The sequence below is a fragment of the Elgaria multicarinata genome, chromosome 8 (assembly GCF_023053635.1).
Source record: "Elgaria multicarinata webbii isolate HBS135686 ecotype San Diego chromosome 8, rElgMul1.1.pri, whole genome shotgun sequence".
In the NCBI taxonomy this organism is placed as follows: Eukaryota; Metazoa; Chordata; class Lepidosauria; order Squamata; family Anguidae; genus Elgaria; species Elgaria multicarinata.
Genome location: NC_086178.1, coordinates 35317199 through 35338969, shown reverse-complemented (window position 1 = coordinate 35338969; position 21771 = coordinate 35317199). Strand labels below are relative to the sequence as shown.

General features: G+C 40.5%; 1 protein-coding gene across 4 annotated transcripts in view; it reads right to left on the bottom strand.

Annotated features, from left to right (window-relative positions):
* Nucleotides 1–17574: 17574 nt before the first annotated feature.
* LOC134402588 (phospholipid scramblase 2-like) overlaps nt 17575–21771 on the bottom strand; it is a 50803-nt gene continuing 46606 nt past the window's right edge. For all 4 annotated transcript variants that reach the window (XM_063132143.1, XM_063132141.1, XM_063132142.1 and 1 more), the window contains 2 exons: nt 20768–20929; nt 17575–18343 (listed from right to left, as the gene is read on the bottom strand). In XM_063132143.1, the coding sequence (XP_062988213.1) occupies nt 18173–18343; nt 20768–20929 (333 nt within the window). In that variant the 3' untranslated portion in view covers nt 17575–18172. The remainder of the gene's footprint in view (nt 18344–20767; nt 20930–21771) is intronic.

Here is a 21771-nt window from a genome sequence, read left to right as displayed (position 1 = left end):
CTGTAGTGGAATTTCCAAGGATGCTGTGGGTGGGGGCTGCCATTTTCCACCAGTTTGGGGGGATTTTCTGTGCTTTCCACCCCTCCAGGCTGAGCACACATTGTCTATAAAAGCTGTTCCACCGGTGTTGGAATAGTGTGATCTTCCATCCAGGTGTCATGTGAGTATATGATTGCTCATCCCATCAACATATGAGTAAACCAATACTATGAGGGGCCGGGGAAGCCTACTTTCTTTGGTTTGATATGTTGTACATCTGTGAAGAAGCATTCCCTCCTTGTGTAAGAGAAAAGGGAGAATGCCTCTTCTAAAAGGACACCTATCACCTGTACATCACATCCGCCTGGCGCCTACACTGTACTCCTTTCGTCGCCAGCTGAAGACCTTTTTATTCACTCAGTATTTTAACACTTAATTTTAACTTAAATTTAAATTTTACTGTTTTAACTCTGTATTTTAATCTTATATCAATTTTGCTGTGTGGTTTTATCCTGGTTGTGCTTTTTATACTGTATTTTGTATTTGTGCTTTTAACCTGTTGGTTGTTTTATTACGGTTTTAATTTTTGTGAACCGCCCAGAGAGCTTCGGCTATTGGGCAGTATAAAAATGTAATAAATAAATAAATAAATAAATAAATTATAAGTATATATAAAAATAGTTATCATTTTAAAAGAAATGTTGCATTCATCAAGGGCATTTTAAATAGCTGGAAACGATTTAATCAATTAATCTAGATGAGTAATTGGCTAAAAATTATGAGGTTGGATCCTGACTTCATCAAACATAAGCCATTGAAATGACTCATTTAATTAATTCAGCTAATGTACTCAAGCCATTGAAACGACTCATTTAAGTCCCATTGATTTCAGTAGCCAGATTCCAATGGCGTACTTATGCCCCCACTGATTCTTTTGCACCGTGCCAATGCTATTCCACAGGCAGTGCACACTGATTACATAATGGAGATTTAGCACTTCTGGGAGCATCTGGAAACAAGCAAAAACCCATGTTTCTGGAACAAGACAGGTCAGTCGAGCTCATATAAGGAAGTTCTGTAGACCTGTCACAATCCAGAAATGAGTGTTTCCACTTATTTCAGAGCTTCCTCTAGGAAGTGTTAAATCTCCATTGAACAGCAATGGGTCCTGCTTGAGCAATGGGATTGGTGGGACCCACTGCTTGCAAAAAATTGCAACACATTTTTTTAGGGTGCAACAAAATTGGCATTGGATACTGTTCCGTTGGTCTAATCTTAAGTATGATTAGGGCTGGATCCAATATATAGCCCAAGCTTCCTCAAACTGGTGTACTCCAGATATTTTGGAATACAACTCCCATAATCTCTGACCATTAACCATGCTGAATAGTAATGATGGGAATTGTAGTTCTAGACATCTGGGCATGGGGAAAGTTGCTATCCCCCTAGATTTTGGATCATGCCTTGTTTCAGTGGTTTGGGAAGAATTTTTCCCAGTCCACTGCAAAAATATTTGAAGTTGGGTGACTATGTGTCCTACTTTACAGGGGAGAGTCCTCTAAATTTAAAGGTAAAGAACCAAAAGAAGGGAGAGCAAGAGGCCTTGAAATTTCCAATCAACAGTTAGCACCTGAACAGCAGACACCATGCTACCTGTTCCAAGTCTTTCTCACTGTGGTGAGATACACTGTACTTCCATTTAAATAAGTATTTCTCATTTTGCATCCATACATATACATTTGCATGTGCTGGGTTTTTTGGCAATTCTGTGTCTTTTTCTATTCTCTTTTTTGTTGATGCATATGTCGATACCCTAGTTTGAAGGATCACGCAGGTATGAAGACCTACACAGGTCTTTTCTACTCGATCATTGCCAGGAGGGAAGCCATTAATTGTTTGGGGAAGGCTCCCACAATTCACCCTGCCTAGGTAGTGCTGATCCCTCAAACAATACTACAGTGCCATCGGATGAAGCTGAAGAAAAAAACCCACATCACCGTGGTAATATGCAAAGGGGCCACAGTCAAATAAAATATTGAAGGCAAACAAACAATGTTTGTGCAAAACTCAAAGATCTGAAGAGCTCCTACTGTGTGTGTGTGTGTTTTACAGAAACATGAAGTGTGTGCATTTGGGGGTGGGGGTGGAACCACAGGAAAACAACTTTCACAATGGTACACTACATCACTTCAGTGCTATGAAAATTCTTTGAACAGATGGAGAATCTGACATGTCTGGAGGAAGTCAACAGGTCTGTGTTGTCTGGAGTGAATCATTCTTCATGCATCTCCACCAGTCTGATCATTAGTGGGTTTTATGGAATGACAGAGCTCATTCTTTTCTTCCTGCCATTCATCCTACATTCTATCATTTCCCTCCCCCACCATTGAAAATCCAAGTTGCCCCCCACCACACAAATACTTAGGTTAGTACAATGAAACCATAATGTTATTGGTTGGCCCCACCAAAAGTCTAGGGTATTGTCAAAAACTGGATCTAAAAATAGTTACATCAGTAACTGAGTTTTGTTTTGAGGTTGGTTTTTATATGGCCTAAAAACATTTATTACAGGGATATTAATTTGGGCTCCTGCTTTGAACTAATAATATGTCGTGCTTTCTAACTTAGTTAACAAAACATTTTCTTAGCAAGCTCACTGAAAATAATGTTCACCTCTTTTAAAATGATAAACTGATTTCTTACATTGTTCAGTACAAACATCCACTGGAGGTCAGCCATGGATTTTAGTAGGACATGGATTGCACCCATTAGGACGAAAACAGTGTCTCTCATTCAGAACAAGGCAAATAAAAATGAAAAAAACCTGAAATAATGGAAAGTTCAGAAGATTTTCTGTTTTTCCCAGTCTCATGGAAAAACACCCCACTCAAATATTATACAAAAATATTTCATTATGGTGTTTTTAACCTTTTCCACAATGCCTGGAAAACACATTATTCATGTGCCTGATGCTAAAGAGATTTCCCCACCTCCCACCCCGTCTGTACTCAGACTAAAAATGCAAGAATGAACCAGGCTTAAAGAGGGGCACACCTTGGTTTAGCAAACTCCGAGACTACATAATGTGGAACCTCTAATAAACGTGTGTTAAGTATCTGAGATTACAGTCTTGGAAAGAAATGAAGTGCTCAACTGCTGATTTTAAAAGTCTGATTATAACTGCTACCATAATTATAACCTTGGTGTCTAAAAATAAATTTATTTTTGTTATGTTCCTTTAATCCTCAATCAGACATTTCCCCTTAATTGATGCTTAGAAATGCTATATGGGTTGTTTTTGTCCTTGTAGCTTTTGTTAGCTGCTGCTAACATCAAGTCCTTATGATTCTTGCTGAGTTTGAATTCCTAATCAGGACCTTATATAACAGAGCGCTCAGGCTACAATCCATTATACTTTCCCATTTACACCAGAGTACTCAACTGTAAACTGAAGCTGAACTGTGATTATTTGTCTTTTTCCATTTAATTTTTCAATATGTATTTTGGCAGCACGTAGCTTCTTCCAAACCACTTTTAGAAGTAGTTTACTCACAGCCTGATTAACTACGAAGTGAAACCCAAGCAGCTTAAATCCAAACACTCTGACTTCATCTAGGTTGTGAATCTGGCAATTTGTTTTCTCAGCTTAATTTATAGACTCCCAGGTATAATCCGTGCTCAAGGAACAAGAGATTAATGGTGTTCATTATCAACCTGTGCTAGGGGTACAAATCTGCTGAAATTCGATAATAGCCTAAAAATCGCTTCTGAAATTACATAGGAAGATATTTTCCTTCACTCCATTCTGGAACCAATGTAGCATAACCCTGAGACAAGGCAGCATGAAAATTTCCTAACTAATCCTTTGTTTGGAACATATTACACAGTTTAGTCTCTTCTCAAATGCCTTAAGAGTTGGATAAATTCCTGGAGGGGAAAGCTATGAATGGCTACTAGTTCTTATGTTCTTAGATGTTGTAGCCGTGACAAAGAAACTTCCAATGTGGAAGACCATTGCTGTGTGTGTGGGAGGGGGAACATTTTCCTTGATTCCATAAATATTATATAGAAAAACTTGTGAATAATAAGGTTTGGAGAAGAGAAACCATGGAAAAAAGAAGCCCTCCAGTCTGGAAGGAGAGACAACCAGCATCACTAAAAATGTAAAGGCACTTTTCTTACAAGTGTGAGAAAGTTCTCATTATACAATTACAGGTATCCTAACATGAAGTGGTATGGTTTTTATAAAAGCCCACTGGAAACCTGTTATTTTCCCTTCCAGGAATACAAAATGTTAAGAGACATAACAAAGGAACATTTGAATTGTCTTTCAGTTTAGGAAACTTCCTTAGCATCGTAGCAGCATTGATGGACTTTATCTCTGCTCCTTCTGTCTGTCTCTATTATCTTTGCCAGTCCCCCTATAGCTGGCACCCTCGAGACGTGTTTGACTACAACTCCCATCCCCAGCAGCACATCTGGGGAATGTGAGGTTGGGGAAGGTTCACGTATGCAAAAGAAAGAAAAAGTGGTTGCAACTATGAACACATTATAGGGACTGGATTTAAACTCCTTACTATATATCTACATGCTCTCACTCTTGACTATTCCGGGGGATTTATAATACCCTTCTGTACCATCGTGCTGACAATGTAATGATTTGTTGTCTGTAATTATGTGTGACTATGAAAACACTTTCAAAGCTGTATGTAATTTAATTCATAAATTGAATTCTTACATTTATTTTTCTGGGTGCTGTTTTTCCTAGGCTAAAAGATGTTTCCTGACTTAATCTGGTAAATTACAGATTCTTACAAGTTTAGAGGCCCATATTGGCCTAGTTATGCATAAACTAGGAATGGTATATTTATTTATTGGTTTGTTGCTCTATCCATGATTTTACTGGGAGATGATCAAACAAACCATGATTAGTTTTCCCAGTTCCTGAGTCATTTGTCTCCATCCTCTTTCACCTGCTCCCACCCTGTAATCCCAAATGTCTTTGTATACTAGCATGTAGAGCAACAGAGGGGGTTTTTTTTTTTACCATTCTTGCCCACCACCTCTGTAGCCTGACAAAACAAACCATGATTTAAACAACTCAGAGTTTACAACCCAACAACAAATCACAAGTTCTCTTTTTGGGTTGCTCATGATTAACAAATGATGCTTTGTTAGTGTGGTCACAACATAACACACATCATGAAAACCCAGAATTCAAGAACTTGTACCCTGGGTTAGCGTTATGTATGGACCAGGCCAGTGTGTATCCTCCATTAATCTACATCTTCTTTTCTGAATTCAATACAGACAGTTGTTTAAGATAACGAAGATAACTATGCTCTTGCTATGGACTATTGTTGTTTTAAAGGCAGAACAGCTGGAGAGAGTTGCTGCTTTAAGGAACATAGGAAGCTGCCATAGGAAGCTATTGGTCCATTTGCCCAGTATTGTCGGCACTGACTGGCACTGGCTCTGGAGAATTTCAGGCAGGATCAATTCCTCACTTTACCTGGAAATATGGGGAAGTGAACCTGGAATCTTCTGCATGCAAATAATGTGCTTTCTTATGCTGTGTGATGCAAGCCTGGAAGTCTGTAAAGAAAGCTGCATAAACAAGGTTACTCAGGAGCATTCCAGAAGGCCTCTGGTCCCCATCTAGCTGTCCAGAGTGCATCTGGAGGTACAAGACAGATTCCGTTCCTGGAAGCTGAGATGACCCTTAACAGGCATAAATTAATAATTATCGACCCAGCTTTAATAAGAAAGGACATTTTTATGGCACATTGTGAAAATAGTTTTAAATAATCTGGCTTTTTTTTAAAAAAAAATGTGTGGCAGAATGACTGTCAAGATATCGGCCTTGGAAACTGAATCTAATCTTCCTTAAACAAATGTTTTGCACTTGAACTCTGTTGCACGTACACCTTCCACACACTTTTTCCATGTTGGCTGCTTTCCCTCCAGCCAGTTTGGATTGTCTATTTGGAGTTGACTCAGCATGAGATTACTTGATATTTTAGTGAGAAAAATCTCCTAGTTTACAAGCCTGTGATTTCCAGCCAGACTCCCAGAGGTCTCAGACAGGGTTCATTCAGGTTTCCCTCACATCAGTCATGCTCAGTATGACATCTGAACTGGGTCAGTCTCCTTCATACTACTGCTGAATGGTATTGCTAAAAGCCTTGTTGCTGCGTAAACAAGAGAGTGATGAGAGTTTCATTTATGAAACCAGTCACTCCCTGCTCTTCCTTTTCACTATGTTCCAGAAAATCAAAAGCATTTTAATAGTAGTTAGTACATTCTGGTCCTATGTATCTAGAGCTTCACTACATGAGTGATTTATTGCATGCTTGTGGTTAGCCATTCATGGAAGTTTGTGGGTCCTTTACACAATGTCCTCAACCTCCAGGATGTCTCCCACACTTTCCCCCCATAATCTCTCTTTTTAAAAGATTGGAGATAATGCAGCAATTGAAATTGTTGCACTACAATGCAGCCAGTAGATGGCTCTGTTTCATTGTACATAATAGAGCATTGCCAAGCGGGGAAGTTGTGAATTCCAGATCATGTGTTTGCCATCTAAAGGAGCCCATTGTAAACCCAGAAAAACTCCAGAAGAAGAAAACCTGGTAAGAGTGCAGTGTTTTTCTTTAATAGATAGACACCTTTACTCATATGTTCTATGGGGCTTAGTCCCACACAACTGTGTACAGAATTGCTACCTTAATTTGGGACCAAGCACACAACAAATGTAATTTTCTCAGTTAATTCTAGAAAAGCTAACTATGATATCAAAACCATATTATTATTATTATTATTATTATTATTATTATTATTATTATTATTATTATTATTATTTTTATACTGCCCAACAGTCGAAGCTCCCTGGGCGGTTCACAAAAACTAAAACTACAACCATTCAAAGTATAAAACAAACAGTATAAAAACAAATGGTATAAAAACATGATATAAAATCATAATGCTATAGCTAACAACCTATACCCACTTAGCTGAGAGTAAGTCCCATTGAATTCAGGATCAAATCAGACATTTCTTTAAACCCCCTATATAGCAGCTATGTCTTCTTTATTTATTTATTTTGTTCTAGAGTAGAAACAGCCCAATCTGGATTAGGATTTTAAGGTAGTGGAAGGGCTTTTAAGATCAGGGTTGTGTCTCTTGCACCTGCTCTAGAGTAAACATTTAAAAAGACCTAGTCTGTTTTGGTCCTTGATAAGGCTTACTGTTGTACTTTCAGTATGATAATGTTTGCTCTGCAAAACCTCATTTTTGTCATGAACTTTCTTTTCTAGCACATCTTGCTGTTACTTACATATTGGTCTCTTCAGGTGAATATTTCAAAGGAACAAGCTTACCTTAAGAAAACACTGGCATACTTATTTAACTTATTATTCTGTATAACTACTTTTGCACAACTTTGAATTAGGAATTGAGAAGCAAACTTCTGTTTATTTTAACTGCTCTTTTTTAATGCCGTACTGGATTCTGGTTTTTATTTTTATTTTGGATTTTTCAGTGTTTGTTTTGGAGATTTTTTGTGCATTAGTTCACAGCTGTCCTTTTCTCCCGTTTGCTCAGTGGAAAAGGCACGCAAGGCACAGTAAGTTCTTGTCTGCATTCAACAGCGTAGCTAGTATTCCTTCTTCCACATTGGCAACAAGCTGAATAGGAATAATATTCATTCAGCACTTGAAGATGCTGCCCTGGTTTACAGGATGGCCAAGGTTTCCAAGAGTCCATGTATTCTGTATGCTCTGGGCTTGAAAAGTTACTATTGGAGTGCTTGAAAAATATTTGTGTCTCTTTATGCATTTGGTTATGCTTTACAGTGGTATTGAAGCACACTGATAACTGTTGGGGCACAACCCACATTCCATATACCACTTTCATTTTATTCCACATTCGTAATGATTTGACAAAAGGTGTTGATCTGGACTAAGTTGCAATCTCTCTTACTCTTCTTCCCAGTGTTCCATTTTAACAGTACCATCTGTACACCATGCTCAAATAGTAAGGAGCATAGATAAACATGGCCCGTGATTGTACAATGATAATGGAACACCCCTTCTTTTGAAGGCCTGACAAAGCCTGAAACTGTGCATACTTCAAACATACTTCTTAAGTGAGAAAAAGGGTTATTTGAACTGATTCAATTTTGCTCATGTGATGTAGAGTTTTAAACCCGATAAAGTAGTATGGGGGATAGGTTGCATTTTTGGCTTGCTTGGGAGTTTCCTTACATCTCCTACCACTTTTTGTAGGTGTGCAACATGGATATGGATCATAATTTCTCTGCTTCATGTTCTTTCTGGTTATAATATAGTTTGGAAATTCTGCTCCCATTCCTGGCCTGTACAGCACAACACTATGCATGTCGTCTCAGAAGTAAGCTGCACAGGGTTAAATGGGCCTTATTCCAAGGTAAGTGGGCATAGACTTGCAGTCTTACAGACCTCATAATGTTCACGTCCTTGAGGCTAAAATGATTGTCACACACTTTGCTTTTGCCAAAACAGCAGAAAGGTGGGCATGTCTATAGACATTGGCCAGAAGCGAATTTTCTCCATCTGTTCCTGCTGAGGCCTGATTCATACATGCAGGGAACACTGCTTCTTAACAAGAATGAATATATTTTATTACGGTCATTGACCAATACCAACAGTACATTTAACAAAAACTCTATACAAAATATGTTAACACATAAAAACTACCAACATCTAGAGAGTCAGAGTTTAAAACAATTATAGCTTCTTAACAAGCTGTTTTTATGAAGTGATACGCCATATGGTTTTTGGCAAGTCAACCATACCATCATGACCCTCCTCTTCCTCCCCCCACCCCCTCAAAAAAAAAGAAAAAGAAAAGATTTCTCATGATACATGAAACGCTACAAGAAAGATAACGCTGCTATCTTTCTGGCGCCAGGTTAAGACTTTCCTCTTTGCCCAGGCATATGGCGGCACATCCTAATTACCCACATGTTTAGTTTTTAATCGGTTTTTAATGCTTTATGTGTGTATGTTCTGTGTTTTAGAGTTTTGAATTTTGTATACTTGTTTTTACCTCAATTTTAGAATTTCTGTAAACTGCCCAGAGAGCCCTGGCTATGGGAGCGGTATATAAGTGTAATAAATAAATAAATAAATAAATGACATGATTAGAATTGCCCAATTCTGCTGCTTCATGCAGTTAGCAGGATGGACTATGCTGTCTTATTTCAACCACCCAGTCACACCTGTATGAATTGGGAGTTAGTAAACCTCCAGACCAAATCTGTATAACTTGTGACCCACCGCCTCAAATGAAATCCACCAGTGATGTTTGTATGGCAACAATTCAGAGATTGAAAGTGAAGGAAAAGTGAAGGAGAATGGAGGTACATAAAACTTTATATGCAAACATATGTCATCTACGAATCACATAGTAATCGTATTGCCTTCCCAAGGGGGCCTGCCTAGCATCTTCATTGTGTGCATTTTGACTTTCCTCCTCTGGAAGGCATTTGATCTTTAATTTGCTGTTTTTATTACCAGCTTTACTGCTGGATCTTGATTATTTTAAAGCGTTTTTTTAATGTCTTAGTTTTTCAATATTTCCATTGGCTATATGCATTGGTTGTTATTTTACTGTTGTTTGGGTTTTTTTATTATTGTAAATAGCTTCAATTGTAAAATGCTTCAAGGGCATTTGTCAGTTTATTAAATAAATAAATACATTACAGTCATACTGTACGTCAAGAGTGGCCAACTTGTGGCCCTCCAGATCTTTGGCCTAGAAGTCCCATGATCTCTCACCACTGAAGACCCATGATCCTTCACTATTGGCACTGCTGGCTAGGGCTGTTGGAAGCTGTAGGCCAAAACATCTGGTGGGCCAGAAGTGGGCCATCCTTGCTCTATGTACTGAAGGCAGAAGAATAACAACACATACCTATGCATATCTGCTCAAAGGTAAGACCCACTGGCTGCATTCAGACAACACAATTACCACTGGTGGTTTCAGTCATCAACCATCAGTTGAGTAGTCAACGGTTGCTATTTGTGTCATCTGTTGGGCAAAAACTACCCCATGGTTGACCTTTTTCGTCCAAAAAAAACACCACTGGAGAAACACAACTGGCTGCAGAGTTGACTAGTCACACAACTGGTAGTTACTGTGTTGTCCAAACTGAGCCAGTTGTGTGTGGGGTACCTGCAGAATACTCAACTGTGAGTTGACTACTCCACCCATCATTGACCAAAGTGTTGTCCGAACGCAGCCACTGAATTCAATGGGACGTACTCCCAGATAAGTGAGCCTAGGATTCTACCCTCAACTACCATATATCAAAATAGGCAAGGCTTAATAGAGCTCTGACAGCTTCCTAAATAACTGGACCTATACATGAGCCTATAGCTCTAAAGTTCTGTGCTTGATTGCTTGATTGGTTTTTTCTTAAATGAAAGGTTAGGTTTTGAAGCACACATTAGCAAATGCTACAAGAAAAATACTACCTCAGAACTGCCACCAGCTGGATCAATTAATCCTTAGATTAACACATATGAAGAAAGTGAATATATCAACTGATTAAAGCAGCTGGAATACAAGCTAATGAGTAAATAGGAAAGAGTTGGTTTTAGGAAAGTTGAATTGGAATTGAAGCATATGCTTCCCCCGCTCCATCTATGACTTTGGGTTCTTTCCCTTCTGGCTGTTAGACAGTGTTCTTTTCCCCTGTGTGCATACCTTGCCAACGCGGTGTCAGAATCTCATCTGACAGCCTTGATATTGTGAATACTGGTTTTCTCTCCCAGTGCTTGCATGCTTGAAGATGAAAGAAAGGAACGGTAACATCAGACCGCACCAACTCTCGCTTGAAAGCAGCCACACCATTGGGCAGGATCAGAGAGAGAAAAGCAGAGGAGGGCAGTCTATCAACTCTGTTGAAAGACCAGCAACTTTTGGCTCCCCTGCTTCTTGAATGGTTTCAGATCCAGTCATCATCAGAAGAGGCTAATTAAGAACTAGTGCCTGAATTTGCATTTTTCCTCTTTCCCAGTCTCTTTTCTTTTTGTGTCATACCTTTATGATTGTAAGCCTGAAGCAGGAGCTGGCTTATTATTGATCACTATCAGCTTCTTTGGGAGCCTCTTTTGGCTGAAGAACAGGGTAAAAATACTTCAAATAATAGTAATAATAATTTTAAGATAGATCCACAACACTACCAAGCAAAAAATAAGTTCTCTTTGCAATATGAATTAAAATATGGATGACTGAGAAAGGCTAAGTTTTAGGCTTGGACCATAAACGCCCTGACATATTGTGAATGTAAGGAACTGAATGCCAAAATCATGTGAGGACTCAGGTTAAGAGAGAACAAAAAGTAGGGGAAACATATGTTCAGACAGAACAGATTCAGGTAGCATCTATACTACTGCTTTAAAATGGTTTATAACAGTAGTGACTGTTGGGGCCCAGGACAGACTGCATATACAGTGTTGAAACCATTTTCAAAGTGTCATATCTTGCTTGGTGCAGATCTGGTCTTAGTTCTGGATCCAGCAGCAGAATTTGCATGGAGGTGTTACTTTGAAGGGGCTGGGATTGTGGTACGTCACCCTATATTTGACACAGCAACTTATACTGACTTATATTCTGTAATAGCTGCATACTCCATTTTAGGAGTCAATAAAGATGGATCCAGATTGGATCATGCTTAGAGTAGACCTATTGGAATCAACAGGACTTGAGCATGGTTTGTCAAGCTGGGCACAGATTATTGCTTTTCTCTGTCTCTCTACTTCTACCACTGGGAGTAGTATACTCTTTTCTCTACCGTTTTACACATGGAGACAAAGACCGCCTCCATGCTCCTCCTGCTCTGCAGAGGATGCCCACTGGCCTCCAAGATTGGAGGCTGAAGAGTATCCCAGTAGGTTTGCACCCTAAGCCTGAATCTCACCCTCTGTGGTTTAGGTATTCTCTACTTGTAACACACAGAAGAACACCTATCACACCTTTCTTTGTTTGACTGGGTCCTTTCCAAAGTGTCTGTGACTCCCTCTCCATTTCCCCTTATTTAAATGCTAATCTGATTTGTTACCAGACAGAGTCACAAAATGCATCACTTAGTTGAATGACACCTTTCATGCCTTCCTCTCCTCTGCTTACATTTTTCACAGCACACCTACTCCTTGTCCTTTGGTATGGTCATCACTGGGTGCTGACACTGGGAAGGCAATTACGATTGTATCACTCTCTCAAGTACCTTAAGTAAAACAGAAACCCCTTTTATCACTACAGTAGCCTAATAAACAGTAAAATGCCTCCGGTATGGTGGACTGATCTTTTATTTGTACAGTGAAGTGTTATGTGCACACATTTCTTAAAGTTTTCAAGGAGTTCTTAACACCTAGATTTTTTTACCTTGGTTGCTTCACTGGGAAGAACAGTTCTTTGTATCCAGCCACTCCAGAAATAAAGCCAGAGTATTAAATAACCGATATAATGTTGTCAGTGAGGAAATAGGACTGGTAAGTCTTGGAACTCCAAACAAGCTGGAAAGAAGAATGCATATATGAAAATAAACTATGGCAGCACTGCCCTCTGTTGTCCACATAGTACATTGGATATTAAAACAATATTTGAATGCATCTGGATTAAGTCTTCCGTAGAGATACTTGGATAGTATTCCAGATGTTGTTTCATTGGGTTCTCATTATGTATTACTTTACTATATTACCTTGCAAAGACTACATCTTTCCTTTTATTTGTGCCTGATTAGTTTTGCTTTAAAAGAAAACATGTGCTAAGGATAGGTGAGACCAACTTGATGAGCAATTAAGGCAGGTTGGGTATGGGTAACATATTCTGAATTGGGAAGCAGAACAAGAGACCTGCAACACAGTGTTGTAATAAGAACATAAGAAGTGCCAGGCTGGATCAGACGGAGGGTCCATCTAGTCCAGCACTCTCTTCACACAGTGGCCAACCAGCCATCAGCCAGGGACCAATGAAGCAGGACATGGTGCAACAGCACTCCCCACCCACACAGAGCCAGTGTGGTGTAGTGGCTAAAGTGCTGGACTGGGAGATCTGGGTTCTAGTGCCCACTCAGCCATGAAAACCCACTGGGCCAGTCACATACTCTCAGCCCAACCCACCTCACAGAGTTGTTGATGTGAGGATAAAATGGAGAGGAGGAAGGTTGTGTATGCCACCTTGGGTTCCTTGGAGGAAAAAAGGCGGGCTATAAATGCAATAATAAATAAATAAATAAAAATGTTCCCCAGCATCTGGTGCATACAGGCTTGCTGCCTCGGATTCTGGACACAGCACATGGCGTACTCATGTTGTTTAGAGTTATGGCCAGCCAAGCAGTTTGACTTCTGTCAGGATACTCTATTTCATTTCCCCTACCCATTCCTGATTTTCCATTCTTTTCCCAACACTCCACCCAAGAGACACTTAGCTTTCTTTGATGGGGGTGGGGGTCTTTCCCACCCTTAGTATTCCCCCCTAAAGTTTTTGTTCTTGTGCTAATGCAATTCTCAGGTTTTCCTGCAGACATCTCCCTTTTGTGAGTGGATGGTGCTATTTTATCTACATTGACATAATGAAAATAAGTTCACTACTATTACTATATAGGATAGTTTCTGGACTCTGACCCACCATCTGATATATGGCCATTGGCCATGTTTGGCCTAGAAGCAAGTTTTACTCTTGATCTGCTATAGATAGGTTCTCCACTCATTAAGGAACATAACCTAGATTTTGCCCTCGAAGAAGAGTTTTGCTTGAAACATGCGAGGCATTTGCTGTTTAGGCAATAAACCACTTATAATATCTGTAGCCTACAAGGCTACAATGCATAAACTATAGTGGTCTTGTTGAGTCACAAGGAATACAGGCCTACAAGACTGGTAAATCATGTTCATAGGCTGTTGTATTAAATGGGTTTAGAATATTCATTTACCTGGGAGTACACCTCATTGAATCAAGTGGATCTTACTTCTGAACAAATGTGTATAAGATTGCACTGTCATCTGCAGTTACACTGGAGCTGTTTCATGAATTTATTAGTACTGTTTATGCTTTAAGCATATTAAGCCAATGGTAAGCTATTAGTGACATACCCTTATTTACAATAGTTTTTTTTAAAAAACACACACACACACATGCACACCTGATTTTTAGAATTACAATTTTTGGAATGAATGTTATAACAAAATATAGTGACTGATTATTATTTTTAATTGTTGTGGTAATATCAGAAAACTGAAAAGGATTGCAATTTTATTTGTATTTATCATTGAATTATCATTACCCCTCTCTCCCTTTGCAATTATAATAGTACAATAGTTTTATTAGATGGGGTTGATTTTTTCAAAAAGATAGATGTTTTTTCAGCAATACATCATCAAACCAGTCAATATTCTTTTCAGCTCCTATAGCAAGACATTATGATTTCCATAAGTGTATTTTGTCCTATATGCAGTGAGAGATAGCAATTCATAATGATTACACAGTTGAAGACAACTTTAAGAGAAAGCCATCTGGGAATTTCATGCTATAAATGTTTTATGTAATAGTTTTATCTAAACCAGAAGGAATTAAATAACACATTCTAAGCTGAAAATCTTATAATACTTTCAAAAGCCTGGATTTATGAACAGGGAAATAAATGGAGCGGTGTTGTAGCCTAACGGATAAGAGAAAGATCCCTTGTGTTTCTAGCACTGCTTTAATCCTCAACGTGGTTATGCATTTGTTCCACAGAAGGAAGCAATGTGGCCTTCAAAGTAAAGGAAACTAAACTTACTTCTGGGATCTGTTCTCATCAGCTTCAGTAGAGTTACAGCAAAGACCATAGACAAAAGAGGAAGGAAGTCAGTTTTGCCAATTCCCCCTTTTTCCTGCCCCAACCCCTCCATGCCATATCCTACGCTGGTTCCCCAACCATGTGGAGCAGATATTTGAGGGGTGGGCAGACTGCAGAGGGAAGGGGGAACTGGTGACAATACCTTCTACCCACTTCTGATCAAACAGAAGCCTTTGCTGGATTGACGAGCCTTTTCTAAATGGATTGTGTTGGATACAACCCATGGTGATTTTCTGCACATGCAGCTGGCCATAAGTCAGGTTCGCGCCCATCCAGAACAGTTTGGGTGTGAGGGGGTTGTTGGGGGGGGGGAGGTGGAAATAAAGAAGAAAGGCTTACACGCGTGCCAGACATGCGCGCAATCCACATGAGACAGGGGTGGTGCCAGCCTATAATGGCTCACCCCAGCGTGGCTCCAGCCTCTTTCGATTTTGGCCCCCACCCTGCCTCCCTTTAAACCAGTGTGGGACAAAACCAGTCGCCTACTTTGCAGGAGGGGCTGAGTAGGAATTTTCCCTGTCTTCTAGCGATGCTCAGGTTTTCGCCTACTCCATACTGGATTCAATCTTTAGAAAGGGTGGGTTAAATAGGTTAATCTTAATGGCAGGGTTTGTGCGGGAATCGGGGAAGGCAGAATAGGGACGGTGAGCACTCCAGCACCTTTATGGTGATTCGCAGATCAGAGGTCCTGCTCCTCGCAAGCTTTGCAGCTGGCGTGCCAGGATATGGTTTGCCTTTTGAGACCCTCTGGCATCATCTACTCGACTATGCAGCCAGAGTGGGGATGATGCGGAGCAGTATCACCAAACACTAAGTGTAGTTGAAAGGGGGGCCGGGTTACCCGACCCCGGTTTTCAACTGAGTGGCTCGCCCTGAGGGACAGGCTAGAGCCTGTAGCTAAACCGATTAGATTCCCGCACGTTCACGCACAGATCCATGGAGTGAGCATCTCCATGTGTAAATAAAGAGGCCCTAATTTTACCCCAAAGCTATGGTGTCTGTGTCTTTATTTCTGGGAACTTCCTTCTACCCTCGCAACAATGAGTGTAGATGCCTTCATACCCAAAGAGTATACATGTGTAGAAGTCATGAATAAATCTTGGGTGGAAATCATGCATATTTGTCTCTGCATGTTTGTTCCATGTGTGTACAACTGTGTGAACTGTTGGAAGATGTGGTGGCTGCTTTCCATGTGCTAAGCTGTCTTCCAAATTATGAGTGACAGCCATGTAGTGTCATTTGTCTATCCAGACAGCTGTCTATCCAGACAGCTGTCTATACATGGCCAATGCCCTGAATTGGCTGCAAATCTGCACTGCATCAGTTATATGATGCAGCCACAGATTTGCAGCCACCGCAGTGCTTTCCTGCAAAGCTGCACAGAAAAAAAGTCAGGAACTTACCCCGACTTTTTCAATGGAAATGAGGTCTGTATGGCTCTTCTGCCATCTGACCTCACTCTGTGGCTGATACGGGGGGTGGGTAGGTCCTGGTAGAAGGCACCCAACCAGGAAGGGGCAGAGGGCAACTCCAGTACCCAAATGACCACCAGAAACTTTCCACCACAACCCCAAGATCTCCTTTTTGGTTGGTCACTGCTAGCTCAGATTACTTCAGTTTATACTTGAATTTTGGATTTTTAGCTCCAATGTGCTTCACTTTGCACTTGCTTACACTGACTCACATTTGCCATTTTGATGCCCATTCTCCCAGTTTGGAGAGATCCTTTTGGCGCTCCTCACAATCCTTTTTTGTTTTAACCACCTTACATAATTGGCAATTTTGGCCACTTCACTGCTCACTCCTAATTCCAGATCATTTATGAACAAGTTTAAAAGCAGCAATAATAATAATAATAATAATAATAATAATAATAATAATAATAATAAAAAACATTCTTACCCGCCTCTTGGTTGGATCGAGACGGGGAGCAACAATAAGGATAAAATATATAAAACTGATTAAAAACATAGTATACGTTATTAAAACATCCTAAAAACATCCCAAAATTCCACTGGATAGCATGACGTAATACAAATATCCTTGCACTCAGCAGTGGCTACTGCACTCACTTATCTCCCCCAGCAACGAATCAGAGAGAAAAGGGGGTGGGAATAAGATACTAAGGTTCAGCCCCTCCTACCATGTGTTGGATACAGGGGGTTCTTCACATAAAGCTTTAATCATGCACTCATGGCCGGTTACTCATGTGTCCTTTCCATGATGACGTCAACCTCCAGTGCCTCTCCCATTATTTCTAAGCTTTATTCTGCCATTTTTAACATGCTGAAAATGAAGTAATAATAAATATAAACTGCAATCAAAGTGGTGTATTTTCAGAATCAACATAATATTGCCGTGCAATCTACTTGCTGTACAAATGGAACATATGGAACGTGCCAACAAAACAAATGATGAAAAAAAAAGTGTGTGTGTGTGGGGGGGGGAGTGTGCATTGTGCCAATCATAATCCTGCAAAGACTCCATAAGATGAAGCTTCGGTAAAGGTGTGGGATTTTTCCTTGACTGTAGAGAAGCCCGGAGTTGCTGTTCTTTTTCATATCATCACCCATTTGTATAGTGGACTAAACTGATATGGGCAATCCATACTCAGAAACTTTCTACTGAGCAGAGATTACCTTTACAAGGTGCCGGTGTGTCTGAATGGAATGTGCAATTCTGTTCTGTAAAGGAACTTCTCAAAGTCAAAGTAGTATCACTGTTATTTGCTTCATTTATTATGTTAGTTGTATGACAACTGCTCAGCATGGTTAACACAATCACCGCTGTGCAAAACAGTCGCAACAATTCAGGATATAATAATGACAAACATTTGAATAATCAAGCAGAAGAAAATTCTTAAAGTAAACTTGGAGAAATGAAGTTTGGCCACCTCCTTGGCTACTGTCACTTCAAGGCCTTTTAACAGTAGTGGCAGTAGCAGCAATAGCAAATACAGGGTCAGATTTTTGCCCCTCCATCTGCTGCTGACAGCTGGGAGTCTGGAATGCTAGTACAATTCATATTATCTATTCTTATAATTATAGTATATATACACACAACAATCCTGATGCATCAAAGTAATAAAAGAAAGCAACCACGGTATTGTGTAATCTTTTGAGTTGCTTATATGGAATATTATGACATAAGTGGTATAAGGACTACAGCCATAGTTGTAAGTTATAGAAATAAGCAACTTAAAAACAACAACAACACCCTAACGTTCTTCTTAGATGTTGCATTTGTAACTTGTTTAAGCAAAACAGCCATGGTTACTTAGAGGTGTTCGTAATGCAAATTTGGTCTGAGCTAACGCCTGCGATGTCCATGTCTCCCATGGTGTCCATGTCTCCCATGGTGTCCATGTCTCCCATGGTGTCCATGCATCCCATGAACACCGTGCACCCTACGAGCACCATGCACCCCTGTTGACCTGTTACGTCTGTTCCTGTTGCCCCGCCGTTCAAAAAACATGAAATCCTAAGTAGCAAAAGAAAAGAAAATATATTAATTGTACAACTCCATACCAAAATCCAGAAATGTCTTTATATATATATTGTGGTTATAAATATATATATTTACAACCACTACTTCAAAAAGTATTGAGATGGGACCACTGAAGAGAACATCTAAAATGTGATCCGTAGAACCTTGTGTGGTGAATGTGTGGGAAACACTGGGGGAATAGGTGACCGTATCTTCTATCTGTGCTAGTGTAAAGCTCAAGTCACCATAGATGCTTGTAGTCCTACTTCTTTCCTGTTTTTTTTGCCCCTCACCACAGAAGGGCTCATGAATAATGCAAATGCGGCTCATGCATAATGAATCCCACCTTTGAAATTTGCATGCAGTGCGGCCCCGCTCCCTTCCTCACACACCCTGATTGTCCGCCTCCATTCCTTTCCCTCTCCCCACTGGCAACAGCAGCCTGTGAAGGCAGGTGCCTGGGGCCTGCCTTCGTTCTACACCAATTGGCCGAGCAAGGCAGTCTGTCATCCTGCTGGCAGAGGGGTTGCCCTGCCTGTTTGGCACAGAGGAAATGAATTGCCATTAAAGCTCGACCTTTATACCTTTTCAAACTTTCAAAATTTTCTGCATGTCTACACTGCTCAAGCTTCAATTTAAAACAAAAATGAGCAAAATTGGCCAGGTACATCTTGAGTAATAAACATTACACTACTGAATTCTTCTTTAAGAGTCTACTGCCAATGCAATGACTTGTAACAGAACAAAATTATAAGACCAAGTCTACTTCCATAAGTCCTGTTGTATTCACACATAAGCCATTTTCATAACCATGCCTGGAATCATAAGGAATTATCCTTGGACAGTGGCTATAGGCCTAGTGCTGCTGACATTGAAGGCCTCAGCTCCTTTTCTGGCACTCCAGTGAACACTGGGTGGTCACTAATGCAGCGGTGCATAGGGGACAATTATACCATGGTTGCCTGGTGTTGAGAGGAAGTGCACCACCACCGCAGCCCTCGTCCCACTGTTCTAGGAGGCTACACTTGCCCACCCATCACATCCAACATAAATAAATAAATAATTGGGGAGGAGAAGCCTCCCTCCTCATTTATTTGGGTGGTTCCAACAAAGCATCTTCTGAAACCTAAAGCCAGCTCTGTGCTCTCAATACAATTGTATAATCCATTAATCATGGATTCCTGCCTTCTTCTCCCTAGTTCCCAGACCTCTGCATTGAAAGCACTTTTCTCCAGTTATTATCCTGTGATAGCAGCTGGATAATGTGATCTTTAAGTACATGTCACACTACTTCAGCATAGGCAATGGATTATGCTGGTATGGCAGAGCTTGCAATGGCAAGGAATTGCTTTCTACTCCCTGCATCGCTCTCATGAATCAGTACCATCCACCCTGTCTCCTGTCATTATAAGAACACCAGCTGGGGAGGGGAACAAGCCCTAAATGTGCCACAGAAAGATTTGGTTGGTGTGAATACCCTTATGCCACCTTCCTTGAGCCAATGCTTCAGTGCAGAGGACCATAAGATCACAACATCAGTTTAAATCAGGGGTGCAGAACCTCAAGCTCGGGGGCCAAATGCAGCCCTCCAGGGTTCCCCAGAAGGCCTCACCCCCTTCCCATGCCCCAACCACTGATCATTTGTTCTACATTCTGAAAGGTTGGCATAATAGGTGTGTGCAGCACATTTCATTACGGTGCGTACCCAGGGATTTTGTTTAAGGTGAACATTTATTGAATACTCAATCATAAAGGACATTATTTTTATTTATTTATTTATTAAACACTGTAGACACTTCGTGTTTGGCTTGCCTGACAGTGGGAGGGTCATTGCTGTTGCAGGCAGGTGGGGTGGGAATAAGGAGATGCTCCTCAAGCCCCAGTGCTGGTGGGGCACTGTGGTGACACTGGCTGGAGGAGGGGCTCACGAGGTGATAGTAGCCTTCAAGGCTCCTCCTCCTGGCCCCTATGAAGCACAGCTCCTGGCAGAGGGGTTCCCAGCAGAGCCATTCCTTTTCACTCCTGCTTCTGTGAGCAATGGTGCTCTCTTGGAGGCAGCAGTTCTTCAGCACGGTGGCAGAACAGCTGGAGGGCGGCCAGAGGCCTGTTCCTGCTGCGTCCGGATCCCTACTCAAAGCCCCCCTTAATTCGGCAGTTATTGTTTGAGACATTAGAGTGTGCCCAGGCCTTGCACACGCCTATGGTCAGCGTGCCTCTCCTAAGGCTCAGTTACTGGCAGTAAGATTCTTACATTAAAATGCCCAGGTACTTTTATTTTTTTGGCCTGGTTCCTTTCGTCATCAGCCCCATCCTGTTTTGTTTTTGGAGGTTCTCCAACATGGAATTTGGCTCTCAGGCTGAACTAAGTTCTGTACCCCTGGTTTAAATGGACTGCAATATCCAAGACATAAGACTTACCAGGAGGAAGCAAGCCCCAATCACGACGGCTTTCATTTTAATATCAAGATCCACTGGGAACTGAACTCCAAAGATGCTAGCATCTGTAGCTGCCTCTCTGGCCATGCCAGTCCACTTCCTCACAATTGTTCCAACTGTAGATTTCCCATCTAGTGATTTCACCTGTTTGTTTGATTGTTTTAAACAGATACGTAAAAATATTCACTGCAGTTCTTCTTCTTTTTCAAAAAATATTTAATTATACATATAGAGTAAATATCCAGTCTGGTAAGCTACAGCGTGAACATATTAAAAACAGAAAGTACATAATAATACATCATACTAATAATTAAAAATATTGATATACCCAAACCAATTAATATAAAGTGCTATTATCATACATAATTTATCGTCAATAAATCTACATCAACATCAATCAATAAGTAAAAATGTCAATGCCAATAAATTATATTGTGTTATGAAGCATCTGAGCCTTAGAGGAATTATTAGAGGAATCCTCCTTTAAGTTGACACATGCTTGTTTGTTGCTTACATCAGTAGCTCGCAGGATGAGTTAAAACAGTCTTCTCAAACCTGGTGTCCTCCAGATATGCTGGACTACAACAGAGTAAAGCCCAGATACTTCATAAGGCAATTCAGGACCAAGACAATGAAGGTCATTTCTGCTGTTCCCAAACACACCATCTTCCCAGTCTGGATTTGGGCCTAAAAACTGAGAAAAGTGTGGGTGCATGGAGGGGAAGTTCTAAGCCAGAACAATCTGTGACATTGCACCTCATTACTGATCACGGGGCACATCAGGTAAGACATCAGCCAGCCTTAGCTTCTAATTCCCTACATGTTACTTCATAGATGTGGCTATTCCCCCCCCCCATCCTTTTTACTCAGAAGTAAGCATATGGGATCTAATCTAGATCAGGACACTAAAGTGGGGAGGTTTAAGACTTTACCTAATTACATTACAATGGATGCCTTTTTAATGTAAATTGGAGATGTGAGTGCCT